Consider the following 17,898-nt stretch of genomic DNA (forward strand, 5'->3'; position numbering starts at 1 on the left):
GTCTCATTGTACAAGTACTCAGAAACAGAGCAAGCAGAACTGTCTCCAAGCTTCCCTTGGAAACCGTTGAGTTGTGTGGCACATTTTTTTCACTAATCTTTGAGAAAGAGTAAGTGCCACAGTCTTTTGAAAATTTGTCCCTGGGATTGGTGAGGGGCACATGCCTGTGTTTCACTAATTTCTGAGGAAGCGTCATGTGAAAATTGGAAGCATGGTTTAAATCAGCAGTAAGCGTCAGTGTTCTTTTTTTCCCTTTACCTCTTAAAATATTGACCCGTCAGGATCAGGTAGGCCCATGTGGCCAGCCTAAGGCACGCATGCCACACAGCCAGCTCCTTGTTCTTATTGAGAGCTCTAAAAGTTCACCAGGCCAGTGTGCTGACACACACCTGTAATCCCAGCGCTTGGGAGGCTGGGACAACAGGATCACTGTCAGTTTGAGGCCAGCCTGAACTATATAGTGAGACCCTGTATCAAAAATATACATGAATGAGTGAGTGAGTGAGTGGTTCATGGGCACTGAGATAGACTGGGTTTGCCTCATTTAGAATATGCCAGGATAATGTCTGAGCAGTGGGAAACGTTGGATCCTGTCAGTCTGCTCTGAGATTTGTAGATAAAAATTATAAAATGTTTTAATCTTAGAAAATATACTCCTCAGTTGATATAGCCAAGAAAATCTACTTCAGTATTAGAGTTCTAATTGTATATACTTCAGTTATCATATAGATGATTTTCATTATCTCTATGAAAATAAGTTGAAAAAAAATCTCAATGAACCTTAAAAATCTCAACAAAAATACAAGTTCATCTTGCATTTTCACAGGTTTTCTTTTGGATATCTTACAGTAAATGAAAACCTCTAACATCCTTATTGCTATATATTATATATATGAAGCTCTTCAGTAGTTTTTGTTTTAGTATCGGGTCTTTTATAGGTATTAACTTTTTTTAGCTGAATGAGGAAAGATGGTTTTATTGGAGGAGGTGCATCACTCTCTGGTAGAACCTAGTGATGGCCGTCTTTTTCTACTCTTCAGTCATCTTACCACTTTACTTGTCTCCCAGCCCTTTTACTGAACATTCCTCCAAAACTGAGAGTGACTTTAGGTAGAAATATCGCAAGCACATCCTGTAGCTGGAAGCCAAATCCATCAGCTTCTCTAAACTGCACCAAAGCTGCCATCCTCTTCCCCACATACCTTCTACTACTTGTCCAGCCATCTCTTAGAGCTTCCCTTGTCTGTCTGGAATGTGCATTAGTTAGAAAGTCCTATTGAATGAAGCAAGTAGCCAGCCTAGGATGCAGCAGGCACACTGCCGTTGCTGGAGCTGTGGGCTGCACACAAGTCAGAGTGAGCCCAAGACTTCCCAGTTGGCCAGTGGCATTTTGAATGAAGATAAAATGGTGTCACCTCACAACCAGTAGTATGGTCATTGAACTCTGAATTGACTTTGCTTGTTGGGTGTTTTATCCACCTCTGGCCAACTATCCAGAATTTTTCTGATACCCAATTTTTTTGTGCTTTTTATTTGTGTATGTTTTAGTCAAGCACTAGTTTTTTGAAACACCACCTGTCATTTTATCAGTAAGCTTGCCAGTGCATATTCATGTATATAATCATTAGAATGAGGAACTGCCTGACTAGAGTATGCTTTGTACTAAACTTTATGTAAAATTCTCATGCCATTTATTTATTTTTATTTAGTTAGTTATTTAGTTATTGCTCCAAATGCCTTCAGGGCAGGTTTGGCTGGTTTGAGTTGGGATTGAACCACAGCAACCTGAGCCTGACTGCTTTGTTGAAGCAGCCACTTAAAGAACTGAGCTAAGGGGCAGGCCCCCTGTCATGCCATTTAAATGCAAATTTGCCACTGAAAATATATTCTAATAATCTCAATGATGTTTCAGCCTTTTAAAATAATAACATAACTTGTCATGTGAGTTTACTAAGAAAATTGTGTTGGTAAATCTTCTCAAGAATTTCTTAAAAGGTGTTTTTCCTTACATAGAACTTACTTAAAATACCCTAATTTCCATGGGTCCTGTTTTCAAATGAAATATCTTAAAATATATTGTGTATCAGTCTCTGTTCAGATATTTGATCATGTACTGATTGATTCCCCTCTTCACTTTTAATAGCTCAGCAAAGCTGGATGAAGAATTTGAAAAGAAATTCAACAGCCTTCCTCAATATAGTCCTCTTACTTTTGACCGGAAATGTGTACCTGTCCCAAGGAAAAAGAAGAAGACTGGAAATGTGTCCTCAGAACTGACTAAAACCAGCAAAGGTTAGGCATGGCCTGTATCTCCTCACGGTGTGGTCAGAACCTCAACTGTCCTCTTGGCTGTGCTTCTGAAGCTTCCAGTAGATGAGGCAGTAACTGAATTTAAAAATGAGGCAGTAAGGTTCAGAATTTCAGGATGCTTCCCAAGATTGTCTTGGTTCCTGCCTCTCCCCCCTTTTCTCTTTCTGAATTCTCCTTAGCGCTGTCCTTTGGCACCTCAGAATGTACGTTTGGTCTTAAAGATGTAGCAAAGGTTTTTCAACATGGTCGTTGACTATCTGCTCTCTAGAGCACTAATTTGGGTGTTGGATTTTTCTTGTGCAGAACTGCTGAATCCAGTTCTTCTGTTCCTTGAGTCTACTGTGGATTCTCTCTAGGAGTGAAGTCATTCTATTTGCCTGATCAGCAGACACTATTCTTTATTAATAGTATAGACTGAATTAAAATGAATATGCCTGTTTTTCTTGATTTTGTTAGATTTTAGGAAAATGTTTTGCTTTCTATATTTCTTTTCAAAAATATCAGCTTCTCCCTACATATATCAGGGACTCTCTTAAATTTATCATCATGCCTTAGGTGGATCTCAGCATTCATCAGGCACAGTAGTCCCATCCAGAAGAGGATATAAAAGAATAGGGGGCATTTTTACTGAGCTCAACACCTCGGAGCACTGTTGCGTAGAGCAGAGGCTGCAATGCCAGCTCCACCCTTCCAACATTCAAGCACGAGGAATGATTGACCTCCAGTGATGACAATATTGATGTCATTGAGAACATTGTCTTCCAACTTTACATTAGTTCTGAAGATTGTTGGAGCATATTCCCCTTGTTCTTCACAGTTGTGAAAGACTATCTGTGGCAGTTTGTAGAATTGGTGTGCTGAGCTGTAGTTGCTTTCAGGATCAAGACTTCAACAAAAGTTCTTGGAAGTATCTTGGCCAAAGTAGATGCCTGTTCCCTGCTTTGTGTCAAGTCAGATTATTTTCCTTCTTGTGTATGGTTTAGATTAGACATAACTACTAATGGAAAGATACAGTTTCATGGATTTTGAGGGAGTATTTAAAGCATGTGTATTAGGAAAAATTATGTTTTCTTCAGAGAAGGAACCTAAACTACTGCTCCTTGAGACTAGCCCTTTGTCTTTGTACACTGGAACTGCTACATCCAGATGGCCCTTGAGAGCTGTCTCAGAACATCATTGAAAGCCAGATGAAAATTCCCTTTTAGTGATTAGTGGTACAGAAAACTCTTTTTTAGAACTAGTTGGTTTTCTCTGTAATTGATGAAACTTAGTCTAATGAATAAAAAGTGAAAATGCTACATCAGCAGATTTTGTCATCTAGAAGAAAAAAATAGTGTTGTATAAAGATCTCCCAAGATAGATATGGAAAGAAATAAAATAGACTTCTTGATAATTAGGTGACTGAATATCAGAATAGATTACCAACTAATTACAATAATAGTCTTCATGTCCTAGGCATATTTAGGAAAAGGCAGAATAGTCCACAAACCCATTGGTGCCAGCTATCTTGATCTCCCATAATTCTTAGATATAAAGTTGCTGATAAATCTCTGACAAGCCAGTACAATAGAACTCTAATTGACTGTGGGATGCATTTCTTATCCCACTTCTCACAGTTTAAGGCTTTCACTTTACATCTCTCAAGATGGCTGGATACTGAACTCTCTTATTATGCCTCTAAAGCCACAAAGTCACTGAAATAGAGTATAGCAATAACTACATGTGTGGGGAGTCTCACAATTTTAATTTTGCTCTGCACTGTTTCATAGAGCAAAAAGCAATTGAAATAATGAAGAAATTAATATATTCTCTATTTAGTAAGCTAAAGAAATAGTATTTATGGCTGATTGTAATTTGGCATTAGCAGCACCAGTGTGCTAGACTACAAGTTATTAATGAAATTATCATGCCAGCTGTGCCGTAATTGCTTGATCTTTAGGGGATAGAGGAGATTGTTTTCTTAGACTCCAGACCCTTTGCATCTTTGCATAATGAATCATTCAAAGCAAACACTGTGCCTGGAATCATTAGTTCATTAGTAAAAGTGCGTGTGTCCATTGGAAACTCATTTTCCTCCAGCCATTTGCCATTTGTCTGCTTTTATCTTCTCCCCTATCTGTTGCTACTGAACATTTGTTATATCTTTTCCTGATTTATACTTAACACATTTTTAGGTACCTTCAGGTCATGTAAAACATTTAAAAAAATTTTTCTGGAGTATGACTTCTTGAAGCAGTGATTATTTATGCCTTCCTGCGGTTTTGGATTTCCGAGTCATTTGCTTCATTTTATTCCTCTATTTCCCATTGGTCTTCTATTCTTATGTTTTTCCAAGTCATCTCTGCTCCTTTCTCATTGTCCTTCCATTACTTTCACCCCATTTCTTATATTTGTATAATGGGTTTTGTCAAAAGCTATGTTATGAAGTAGATGAAAATAAGTGCCGTGTTCTACCAACTGAACTAGGGCTCCGTCATGAAGCAGCAGAGGACCGTGATCTAGCAATGCCATTTCCTTTGCCTTTTAAGAGCAAATTAGCCAATAAATTAAATACTTCTCTCAGTGAAGTTCAGCTGAAGTAACCCACACTGACACTTTTCACAGGTTTTATGTTGTTTGTGTTTTTAAATGAAAGCTTTGTTATAAGTCTAAATGGAATGCCTTAGGATATTTGTTTTGACACATTATTTTATGTATACTTCTGATGTTTTGAAGCATTATTTACAAAAAAGCAACAAAAATCAGAGTTCTCTGCCAAATAGTAATTTTGAATGGAAGTAGGACCCTGGAGTAAAACCAAACTGAGTTCCATGTAGAGTGTTGTAGAACACGTCTTCTGGCCCTGGACTTCTTTCTTCTCTTTTATTCTGTGCTTACATAGTTTTTTTACTTACCAAACATACAGTTTCTTTTTTTCTTTTTTCTAATTAACACTTAGGGTTTGATATCTAAAATGATTAAAGATCTCAGGTTTGGGGCTGGGGATGTGGCTCAGTGGTAAAAACCTTGCCTAACAAGCTGGAAGCCCTGGGTTCGGTCCTCAGCACCAAAAACCAAAAACTAAACCAGCCCTAAAGATTTCAGGTTTTCCTTAGGGTGGTAACAAAAGAAGTGGGTTCATAGAATTTAGGTTGAAGCAGAGACCCATGTTTAGCCCTGAGCCCTAAGCATACTTTCAGTCATAGAAAATTGAGAGCTGTGGATAGCCCGGCCAGCCCCCAGCCTGGTAGGAAGTCAGTGTGTCTGGGCTAGGCAGAATGTTGTATTGTTTATCTTCCCCTGCCACCAGACTTGCTCAGAAGCATGTTGAGTTTCTGTGTACTGCACGTTTACTTGTAGAATCAGTCTTAAGCTCCTTAACCAAGTCTGCATGTCCAGCAAAAGAGGAAGCTCCTACCCCTTAATGAATCTTTAAGCTGATAAACTTACTGGTACACTCGCTCTTGCCACCATACCCACGTGCCCAGCAGCTGGGAGCACTGTGCTGTAAATTAGTGCAAAAGAATAGCAGTTACTCATACTTAGATATCCAGTATAAAAGTAAGATTAAACCTTTGACTTTTTTTTTAAGAGCTTGAAAATGCAAAACTATAGAATCTGTTGAAAATCCATTGCCATTGAAGTTATGCTTAAGGCTCATTTCCAACAATAGTTTTAGAGAGGCGGTTCATTTAATTATCTGCTGACCTTGAAAAATTATTATACCAGTGTAATAGTGAAATTTTGTTGTGTTCTATAACACTAAATTGAACTCAGTTTGCTTTTACTCCAAGATCCTACTTCCATTTAAAATTACTATTAAACAGAGAACTCTGACTTTTGTTGCTTTTGTAAATAATGCTTCAAAAACATCAGAAGTAGACATAAAATCATGTGTCAAAACAAATATCCCAAGACATTCCAGTTAGACTTATAACTTAAAGCTTTCACTTAACTTTTTATCCTTAAAATGTCCATCTTTTTAGCAAGTCATGAACAACAGTAATGTTTTAGAAATCTTATTAACATCTCTAAAGAAACTCCATCTTTTTTTTTTTTTTTGGTGTGGTACTAGAGATCGAATTCCATAGCACTCTGTCATTGAACCACATCTCCAGCACAACACCCCATTATTTAAATTTTGATACAGGGTCTGGCTAAGTGACCCAGGCTACTAATATGGTCCTGCCTCAGCTTCCCAAGTATCTAGAATACCACATGTGGTTCTGAGGCAGCCCTGATGTTCTCTTGCCTTGTGCTTGGGCCCCTTTTGTTTTCTGCACAACTTTGAATTGGAATGCAAAGAGATTGTTACCTTCAAAATATAGGTCATCCTGCCCAAAAACTTCACTGGAGATCTAAGACACTATTTGTACCAGCAGTGTCTAGTCATAAAGAAGCTAAAGTTGATGTAAATAGTCTCTTAAGAAGTTTGGTAAGAGATAGGATGAACCTTGAGAATCATGTAGAGCAGTGATGGTGACCTTTTATTTTTTTACTTTTTTATATTTGTCACAGTTGTATTTTTTATGAGAATAAAAAATAGTAAAAAACATTAGAAACAATACAGAATTTCACTAAACAATATGATAGGAATTCATTTCAATGATAAAAAAAAAAAAACAAAAAACTAGCTGCCGCACTCGTACCATAGGTTAACCACTGGAATAGAGTGAAGAGCAATTATTCTTCGTACAGTTGTTGATTTTGTTTTCTAAATGATTCCTTCTAAAACTTTTTCTCTGCTTTTCATTTCCTGCCTTTACCCGTCTCCTTTGAACACTTCTGTATTTATATGTAACAAGTAACTAAGAAAAAAGATGCAAGTAAATTTCTTTATATTTGCCATGTAGTACAATAGGACTTTCATTTTCTTTAGAAAACACATTAAATGTTGTTGTAAAGGTGTTCACTTCCTTGACTCACAAATGCTGCTTTTCCATGACTAGAGTAGATCTCATCTACTCAAGTTTTTCACTTTCTTTAAAACAGAGTTATTATTTGCTTGAGTATTTTATAACTATACTTTAGGAGGTGATTAGAGCAAAGAATTTACAAATGTAATTCTATTGAAGTTCTTTCATGTACAAAACCACTTGAGTTCTTTGTTTCTTTTTTTTTTTTTCCTTGCTAATAATTTGTTTTGTCTTTAGCTTTGTTCCTAATGGGTACTTTTTAGATTTTTCTGAGTATGTTTGGGTCTGAAAAGATAACATCCTTTTCTTTTTGTCTTACCATTCCATACATCAAATCAATTTGTTTCTGTGAATTACTTTATTATTCTCTGAGCTAGTACGTTCTTAAATTAGTGTCCTATATGCAAATCATCATCATCTCCATGATCCTGAGAGGCTTCAGGATTTTGTTCTTCCTGCTTTAGTTTTCCACGATTGCCAATGTTATTTCAGTGTGGCACCCTGGGCTTTGTGAAACATATGAGGTGGTCATTGCAAATCCAAATTCAAAAGAACACCTATAATATTAGTGTAGTATGAACATACACAGTTCCTTTGCACCTATTAAATGTATTTTGATTTCACTTGTTCTCTTTTTACCAAAGAAGCAAGCAAGGAGGCATTTGTATGTCCATTTCAATGTACCGCCAGCGAATTCAGAGGTGTTTATTGGTTATTTTAGAAGGGTGCCTTGGCATAGTCATCTAAAATGACTTGCATAGCTTTGTGGTATCAAGAATAATAGCAAATGTCATTTTTGCATACTTTTTGCTGAGTAGTTCTTTATGAACTTTATTCATGAAGCAAAATCCAGAGCCTTTCGTATCCTAAATACTACTGTAGGCACTTAGATTATATCTATGAATGAAAGCAAAAAGTCTTCTGGTATGCAGGTTATATTATACTGGGGACACAAGACAGTAAATAAATGTAGAATAACGGAAGTGTATTATGTGCTTAAAAGGGAGACATGTTATGTGAAAAAGCATGATTAATGAAACACCTAGGTAAAAGATCAGCAAGAGAAGATTTAAGGCCCTCTACAAACCAACCAGACTCTGTAAACCAACTAGAACCAGTCAAAGCACATAAAACACTGCCCAGTAATAGCAAAATATGCATCCTTTTCAGGTACAGTTGGAAGAGTCTCCCAAAATGCCTATTACTGAACAATAAAATAGAGTAGTAATTTTTTAAATTTTTTTATTGCTACATGTTCATAGTGCATAATGATTGCATTCCTCATGGGGAGTTAGTGCATGTATGTAGCATATTTGTTCTTTTTTGTCCCCCTTCTCTTGGTTTCTCTCCCCTCATTGCCCCATTTATAAAAGTTTTCTCTTCCTTTCTTTTTTTCTTTTTTCTTTTTCCTTTTTTTTTTTTTTTTTTTTGTGTGTGTGTGTGTGTGTGTGTGTGTGTGTGTGTATTTTGAGACAGGATCTTGCTATGTAGCCCAGGCTAGCCTTGAACTCACAACATTCCTCTGCCTCATCCTCCTGAGTGGTGGGATTACCATTATCTGTGTACACCACCATGCTTGGTTCTAGCATTTCTTTTGTGCTTTATTTATATTTTGAGTTTCTCAAATAAGAGAAACCATGAGTATTTATGCTTGTGTGTCTGATTTATTTCGCTTAACATTATGGTCTCCAGGTGCATCCATTTTCCTACAGCTGACTCAAATTTATTATCTCTGGGGGAGTTGTACTTCGTTGTATATAAATACCACATTTTCTTCAGCCATTCATCTGGTTGCTCTTAAGATTTAGCTATTGTGAATTGTGCTGTTATAAATATGGGTGTGCACGTATCATTATAATATGATAGCTTTAATTCTTTCAGTAAGATATCTAGAAGGGGAATAGCTGGGTTGAATGGAATTTCTGGTTTTAGTTTTTTGAGAAATTTCCATACTGATTTCCATAATAGTTGCCCCAGTTTTCATTTCCACCAACAATGTATAAGGGTTCCTTCCCCTCAACACATCTTTGCCAACATTTGTTATTATTTTATTTCTTGATGATTGCCATTTTTTTCCTGGAATAGGATGGAATCTTATTTTTGTTTTAATTTGTGTTTTTCTAAAGACCAGAAAGGGCTGGCCAAATAGCTCAGTGGATTAAAGCACCTGCAAGCAGGTGCAGGGGCCAGAGGTTGGATCCCCAGGCATGCCATGGTGGTGCGCACCTGTAATCCAAGCTCTTGGGAGGCTGTAAACAGACAGATCACTATGAGACCCGTCTAGCAGTGAGACCCTGAACACCCTGTAGACCCTTCCGAGACAGAGAGAGAGAGAGAGAGAGAGAGAGAGAGAGAGAGAGAGAGAGAGAGAGAGAGAGATCTCAAGATCTAGTCATTTCAGTTACCTATTTTTTGATTGATCTTTTATTTGGGAAAGTAATTTTTTAGGTTCTTTATACTAGAGATTGGTCATCAGTCTTAAGAAATGACTAGCAAATGTTTTTTCCATTACATCTTCACTCTGTTGGTTATTTCTGCAATTGTGAAGAAGCTTTTTAATTTGATATGATCCCACTTCTTGATTTCTAATATTATTTGCTGTACAATTAGGAAAGTCTTTGCCTACTGCTGCATCTCCAAAAATTATATTTATCTTCTAGCAGACACTTGTCTATTTTACCATTGAGATCTTTGATCCATTTTAACCTTAGTGTATTGTGAGAAGTACGGGTCTATATTCAGTTTTCTGCATGTAAAATAGCCAGTTTCCCAGCACCACTTATTAGAGAGGCTGTATGTTTTTGGCCCCTTTGTCAATAATCAGATATTTGAATGCATCTGGTGTTGTTTCTAAACCCTGTATTCTGATTTGTTGATCTGCATGTCTGTTTTGGTGCTAGCACCACACTGTTTTTATCACTGTAGCTTTATAGTAAAACTTAATATCCAAGATTGTCATTTATCCTAATTATCATCTCAGTACATTCTGAAAAGCCTTTGACAAAATCCAACATCCATTCATGAAAAAGGCCCTGAAGAAAATAAGTATGGAAGGATTTGTCTCAATATGATAAAAAGCCTTATGTGACAGACTTACTGACATCACATTAAAGGAAGAAAAGAAAAGAAAAACTGAAAGTTTCCCTCTAAAATCAGGAGCAAAACAAGAATTTTCACTATAACCACTTCTTTCCAATATAGTACCCGAAACAGTGGCCAGAGCAATCAGGTAAGAAGAAGAAATGGGACTGTCTACAGAATAAAGGCAGAAGTCATTGCTACTGTTTGTAGATGGCCTCGTCCTCTATGTAGAAGACACAAAGGATTACACCAAAGGACTTCTGGAATTAATGACAAAATTCAGCAATGTAGTAGGATGCAAAAATTAACACACAAAAAAATAAATACTTACGAAATGTTTACCAAGAAAGTAAAAGATCTTTACCACAAAACATATGGTACCCTCAAAAAGTAGATAAAAGAAGACATCAGAAAATGGATAAAAAAAGAAAATGGAAGGATATTCACTGTTCCTGGACAAGTAGAACAAAAAAACTGATATACAGATTTAACACAGTCCCAACCCAAATAGCAGTGGCAATCCCCACAGAACTAAAGAAAATAATCATAAAATTCATACGGAACCAAGAAAGACGCACATTAGCAAAAGCAATCCTGAGAAAATGATAAATTTAAAAGGACTAAAATACAAAATATGTTCTCTGACTATAGAGAAATGAAATTAAAAATAATTCAAATAACATATACACAGGAAAATGATTTCAAAAAATAAAGGAAAGTCATGAAGAACCTTGAATAAAATGAAGATACAATATAAAATTTTAATACAACTACAGCAATGCTTAGAAATTTAGAGCTATAAATGCCTATACTAAAAAAAAAATTCAAATCAATAACTTACCCAACCTCTTACCCTAAGACAGTGAAAAGACAATGAATAAGCATACTTAAACCCAAAAGTTTAAGAAAGGAAATAAGAGATTAAAGAGGAAATTTCTAGGGCTGGAGATATAGCTCAGTAGAATAAGTGCTTGCCTAGCAAGCACAAAGCCCTGAGTTTAATCCCTGATACTGCAAAGAAAAACCAAAATAAAAATAAAGAGGAAATTACTAAAAGGAAATTAAACAATGATAGAAAAATAGACAAAGCAATGATATCAGAATCTATTCTTCAAAATGATCAAACAATTCAGAAGTGGTTAGCTAAATTGTGATCAAGAAGGTTTCAAATTCTTAGACTCAGAAATGAAGTTGAAGACATTGCCATCAACTCTGTAGAAATGAAGAAGATTGTGAGAGAATACTATGAACAGCTAGCTATGTAGCACTGAATTACAGAGCTAGATAAAAAATGGACACTTCTGGAAAGACAAACTACCAAAATCAACCTAAGTAAGACAATCTGAACAGGCCTTTAATTAGTAAAGAGATTGAATAGTAATCAAAACTTTGCCTAGGGACAGAGGAAAAACAAAAACAAAAATAGGCCCAGATGGCTTCACGGCTGGATTCTACAAAACCTTGAACAAAAAAGAGAAAAAAAAAAATGTCAGCGCTTCACAAATGAATCCGGAACATTAGTAAAGAGGGGTAAACACTTCCAAACTCTCCTATGACTTGTTCTGAAGTCAAACTAGACAGACAAAAAGGGAAAAGAGACTGGTGTCTCATGTAAATATAGATACAAAATCCTCAAATACCACCAAACTGAATTAGCGAACTGTACCTATTATACCCCCTAGCAAAGTAGGATTTTACCACAGGTTTGTAAGGTAGGCTTAGCATCCCAAAACCAGTTAATGTCATATTACTCAAAACCACATGATCATCATGGTAGATGTAGAGAAAGCAGTTGACAAACTCCAGCCCTCTTTCATGATGAAGACAATCAACAAACTTAACAGTAGAAAGGAATTACCTAAACCTGACAGAGCATCTATAATAAATACACAGCTAATACTATACTTCTTGGGAAAATACTAGATGTTTTCTCTGTAAGCAGAGGAACAAGATGAAGATGCACGTTCTTGGGTGAGCCAGATAGCTCAGCAGACTAAAGCACCTGCTTAGGCAGAGTACAGTGACCCAGGTTTGATCCCCAGCCTTCCGTGCCAGGTCAGCCCATGGGGCGTGTTGAGACGACGATTGAGACTGGGCATGGTGGCATGTGCCTGTAATCCCCGCGGTTGGGAGGCTGAAAACAGGAGAATCACTATAAGTCCGATCTACATAGTGAGACCCTGTAGACCCTGAACCAAAATACAAAAAAATAAAGTGCACACACTTGCCACTTCTGTTCGTTTTGTTACACTAGACAAAGCAAAAGGCATTGAGATTGGAAAGGAAGTTAAACTGTTGCTTTTCTCATCTGCCATGATTGTCTTCGCCACTTTATGCATTTTGGAACATAGTACCCACCATCTACAACTTCAGGGAGAAGTTTAGTTTGACTCACAGTTGGTAGAGGCTTCTTTGTCTGTAGTTCACTGGCTCCAAAGTAGGACTGCATGGCAGAGGCTCATAAGAGAAGAGAAACAGGCATTGTGGAAAGGAATTAGAACAAAAGGATCCAGGAAGGGAGATAAATGTTCCAGGCCTTGCTCCCAGCAAGTCTTCCTAATAACAAGTCAGCCACAAGCCGGCATATCCAGTTGCCTTCGGAGAGCTTCATCTGCGACCACCTGAGAAGCTCTTTGGGAGACATCTAGATATAGATTCCAGTATTCCATCCCAAACTGCTAGAAGACTCATGCACATTTCCTAAGGCATTCACTAAAAAACATTTTAGCTACTAAATGATGTAGGGATGCAAGATATAGTAATACAGAAATTAATTGTATTTCTGTATACTTGCATTAACCAGTCTAGAACTGAAATGAAAGTAATTCCCTTTCCAATGGTACCTCCCCCTGAAAAAAGTACTTAGGAATAAATTTAACAAAAGAAGTGCAACATAAATCAGGTGTGGTGGCATGTACTTAATAGTTCCAGCACTCAAAGAGGCTGAGGCAGGAAGATTGCCAGATCAAGTTCAGCCTGGGCAACTAGCAAGACCAAGTCTCAAAATAAATTAAAACATAGCTATGCAGGTAGATCAGTATGAACTTCCTGGGTTCAGCCCTCAATACCAGAAGGAAAAAAAAAGGATAGCATGATAAAAGCTGCAAAACAGTGTTCAAAGAATAATAGAAATAAATGGGAAAAAATCCTATATTAGTGTAATGGAGCATTTCACACTGATAAAATGGAAATACTTCCCTAACCTTACCTGTAATTTCTTTTTGGAAATTAACAAATGAGCCTAAGATTAATGTGAGGGGTAAGTGATTCAGAATAATAGTCCTGAAAGAAAAAAGAAGAAAGAAAAAAAAACAAAAACAAAAACTAACAGTTCAGTTGAACACTATAAACCCAGAGTAATGAAGACAGTGTTGTACTGGCCTAAAAATAGACCTATTGATCAGTGGAACACAATTGAGTGTCCAGGAATAAACCCAAATGTTTTGGGTCAGCTAGTTTTCAACAATATGGTGAACAATATTCAGTGGGAAAAGTGTAGTCTTTTCAAAACAAAAAAATGGTGCTGCAAAACAGCTGATACCAACAAGCAAAAGAATGAAATTGGATTCTTGCTTCACCTAGTATATTAGTTCAACATTATTTTTCTAAATTTTTAAGTGGATCAAAGACTTGAAACACCAAACTTTTAAAATTTAGGAATGAATTTTTGTGACCTCACATGGACAGTGGATCCTTAGCTATGACATCAAAAGCTCAAGCACAGGCCAGGGAGATGGCTCAGTGGAATAAGCGCTTCCTTGGCAAGTGCAAGGGCCTGAGTTCAATCCCCAGTTCCATGGGAAAAAAAAAAAAAAAAAAAAAAAAAAACCCTCAAGCACCAGGAGACAAAATGGATAAAGTGGACTGTATCAGAATTAAAACCTTTTATTCTTTAAAGAACACTGCCAAGAAAGTGAAAAGACATTTCACAGAATGGGAGTTGTAGCCAGGGCTTACAAGGGAATGATTTAATACAGAACACATCCTTTAGAGAATTATTTTATACTATTCACCCAAAAGGTGAAATGCAAAAGAGTGCAAGAGGTCTGTCCATGTCCTAGTGACCCAAAGAATCCAGCCAATGGCCTGGGTCCCTTTGTAGTGCCCCACACAAGTACAGCTGGAGGCCTAGAGCCCACAGCAATGTCTCATGCAAATCCATAGCAAGGATCTGCAGGATTTGTCCGGGAAGGCCCAAGAGCCAGTGGTGCAGTGGTGGAAGCTAGAAAGTCTACTCTGGTGGGGTGAAGGATCTGCACTGGAGCCCGAAAGTGACATTTGAGGAGGTCGGCGCTCTCTCAAAGAAAACAGTAGCCCTCCCTGGTGACAGTGAGGACCTGAGCCTCTCCTCCGATGGTTGGGGGGTTGGGGGGAGTTCATATCAGCAGGCCCAGCTGTGGCAAACTTCTCCAAGAGAATCAGCAACATGCCATCCTCCCCTCCTGTTCTTGTTTTATGTCTCTCTGGCAGCAATCCTCAGGTAGTCTTTCCCTGCCCAGAACTACGCAAACTCAGTTCAGCTGGGCCTTCCTACTCAAACTGACCATTAATCCTCCACACTGGGATAAAATATTTGCAAATCACATACCCAGTAAGGAACTTGTATATAAAGAACTTGTAACAGTTCATTAGTTAAAAAAAACTAAAAATACACACATGATCTCAGTAAGCATTTTTTCCAAAGAAGATACACAAAAAGCCAATAAGTATATTAAAAAGATGACTGACAGCGTTGGCTGTCAGAGAAATGCAGATCAAAACTCCAGTGAGAATGACACAACTTCATATCCTTAAAATGGTGATAACCAAAGAGATAGTGGCAGATGTTGGAGAGAAATTGAAACCCTTATAGTAAGACTATAAATGGTGCTGCTTCATTAAGTAGTTTAATTATTCTTCAAAAGGTGAAACATAAGAGGTACCATATGCTTCAGAGAAACATATACATCCACACAAAAGCCTGTCTTTGAATGTTCATAAAAGCATTATTCATAATAGCCAAAAGGTGGAAACAGTCCAAATGTCCATCAGCTGCTGAGTGGATAAACAAAATGTGTTACATCCTTATCATGAAATATTTTTCAACATGCTGTATCCTTCACAGCATGGATAGGCCTTGAAAACATGTTCAACCAAAAAAGTCAGAAACCACTTATGTGATTCCATTTGTATAAAATATCCTTAATGGGACATACAGATTTCTATGGAGATAAAAAGTGGATTAGTGGTTGCTTGGGGACAGGAGGAATGCAGCCGGTATAGTACTGGTAATAACTAAGAGATGTGGGATGTGTTCCTGAGGTGATGAAATGTTCTAAAAATCAGAGATTGTTGCCAATATCCCTGAATATAAAAACTTTCTAATCAGTTAAAATAATAGGTTGTAAGAGATTCTATCACAAGAGATAGGATTGGGCTGAGCTGCAACTCTATAGAGTGCTCTGGAGACACTTGCGGACAGCCTTGGAGGAGCGGCGCCTGAAGCTCTTAGGAGATGGGAAGAACACTGCAGAGGGCGCAGTGGACACAGGTCCTGAAGCCAGAGCAAGGTGGGAGGCGCTGGGCACAGCCTGGGGCCAGAGCAGCTAGAGAAGTGAGGAGGGAAAGGAAGTTCAGCCATAATGGGGCTGAATCACAGGGGCCCTTGTAAGATACTAGGGGTTTACTGGCTTGGCTTTTCTTAATGATTTTTTATTAGTATGTTTGTAGTACATGATTACATTCATTGGGAGGAGTAGAAACAGGTCTGTAAAGCGTCTTTTTTTTTTAAAGCATCTTAATTCTTTTTATCAGCCCCATCTCTTGGTACCTTTTTGCAAAAGGTCTAGCTCCCCGTCACCTATATTATCTGTCTTTTATTTTGCTGTCCTTTCAAATCTGGCCTAGAAGGGTCTGGATGATGTGATGAAGTTGGAGCCATGATTTACAGCTGTTATTTAAGCCTTGCAATTAGGTGTTATCACCAGAGGAGTGAACAAAAGGCCAGCCACTGAGTCCAGAGCAGTACAAATTTAAGACATCTGGGAAGGAGACAGAGGGAAAGATCAGCAAAGGAAGAGAAGAACCACTGGGACCTTCTACAGTCCCAGTGAAGGAAGCCTTCGAGATAAAAGGTGTGGTCAAAGCAGACAGTGCTGTCAGAAGCTGTGGTGCGGCCCAGCAGGGGAGGGCTCAAGCTCTGGCCTGCCAGCCTCGGGTCTGATCAGAAGGGCAGGTTTTCTTGGGTGGTTGGGTGGAAGGAAAGAAACTATGCACAGCGGGGATAGGCAGCCTTTGAAAGGAGAGTTGCTGTAGCAAGAAACAAAAATATTGGGCCAGTGACTGACAAGAGGGAAGTCTGAACAGAAGTCTTCTCCTTGAATTTGGGAGAAATGTTTGTAGCATGGATGGAACAGCTCACTAGAGGGAGGCTAGGGGCAGCTCATTGCCACAGGCAGATGGTAGTGCTGAGGGTGGTGGGCGGGAGATGTGGCAGGGCCCAGGTGCTGTGTCTGACTTTGAATTGCTGCACCAGCGCTGTGAGTGAGGCACTGCAGGGATCCCCATTTACACAGGAGGAAACACTTTCCGGTTTAACATTATTCACATAGGAATATCCACACCATGTAGGAAGCAGCCTGCTTGGGGAGGTAAACACTACTGTGGGTATTTCTCTTAAACTGAGAAACCCCTGTCTGTGTTTATCTCAAGATAAGTGAGATAGAATCTGAAATGTCTCCCTCTCCTATCCAGAAAAATGTTTTTTAACAACTATTTTTGTTTTAAAAATCACTTTTATCTACCAGTGATCGCCTCAGACACCTATGCTGTCAGGTCAGCCGTTATCCTGAAAGTGCTGTTCTTACTGTGAAAGTCACAATTGTAGAAGCGATGACGTGCACACTGCCATCCATTGCTTCATGATATTAGGAGTGTAAAGTGAAACCTTTTGCCTGTGCCAGGCAGTTGCCACTCTGCCATCATTGGTTGCAGTCTGTTTTTATTCACTAAAACTGCAGTTTCTGCCTGAGTAGTCCCAGTCCCTGTGAAGGCTTCTACCCAGCATTTTCCAAGGAGAATCTTCTTGGGCTTAAAATAACTTAAAGAATGGGGTAAAGCACCAGGATGCAGTTCAATATTTGCTTATTCCACGGGAGGGGGGAGGGTATAATTGCTTAAAAACACATTATTTTGGAAAACATCAGAAATTTAAAATACTTATATTAATATTGTCTGTAGGTCCTTTCCAGTCTCAGAAAAAGAACTTATTCCACAAAATTGTCAGCAAATATAAGCACAAAAAGGAGAAGCCTAATGCTCCAGAAAAAGGTATCAGTGCCTTCCATCCGCCATTCAGGCTTCTTGGTCGCCTCCATTGCGAACTAGTCTTTGAGTGATGCTTCCGCGCACTGCCTGTCTTGCCCCGCCTGTGCCTGCTTCGTGCCCTCGGCTCCTCATGTGAGCACGTCCATCCTTTGTGGACTCTGCGGCTGACTGCACATCCCTTTCCCATGGATTCCTGCTCAGGCCCACACATGCTCAGAGTTCCATAGGAGTCCCATAATGGCTTCCTCTCATCTATGTTTTCATACATTTTGTATTTTAATCTTCTGGACCTTTTTGCCTTTATTTT

The 17,898-nt window shown here is 38.3% G+C and overlaps 1 protein-coding gene across 11 annotated transcripts in view; it reads left to right on the plus strand.

Annotated features, from left to right (window-relative positions):
* Positions 1–17,898, plus strand: part of Bbx (BBX, HMG-box containing) — a 271,278-nt gene that overhangs the window by 233,534 nt on the left and 19,846 nt on the right. For 10 of the 11 annotated variants that reach the window (XM_004643964.2, XM_023704103.1, XM_023704105.1 and 7 more), the window contains 2 exons: positions 2,144–2,292; positions 17,505–17,594. In XM_004643964.2, coding sequence (XP_004644021.1) covers positions 2,144–2,292; positions 17,505–17,594 — 239 coding nt within the window. The remainder of the gene's footprint in view (positions 1–2,143; positions 2,293–17,504; positions 17,595–17,898) is intronic. The other variant, XM_004643966.3, reaches the window with a different exon arrangement.

This window comes from Octodon degus, unplaced genomic scaffold (assembly GCF_000260255.1).
Source record: "Octodon degus isolate 3935 unplaced genomic scaffold, OctDeg1.0 scaffold00187, whole genome shotgun sequence".
NCBI lineage: Eukaryota > Metazoa > Chordata > Mammalia > Rodentia > Octodontidae > Octodon > Octodon degus.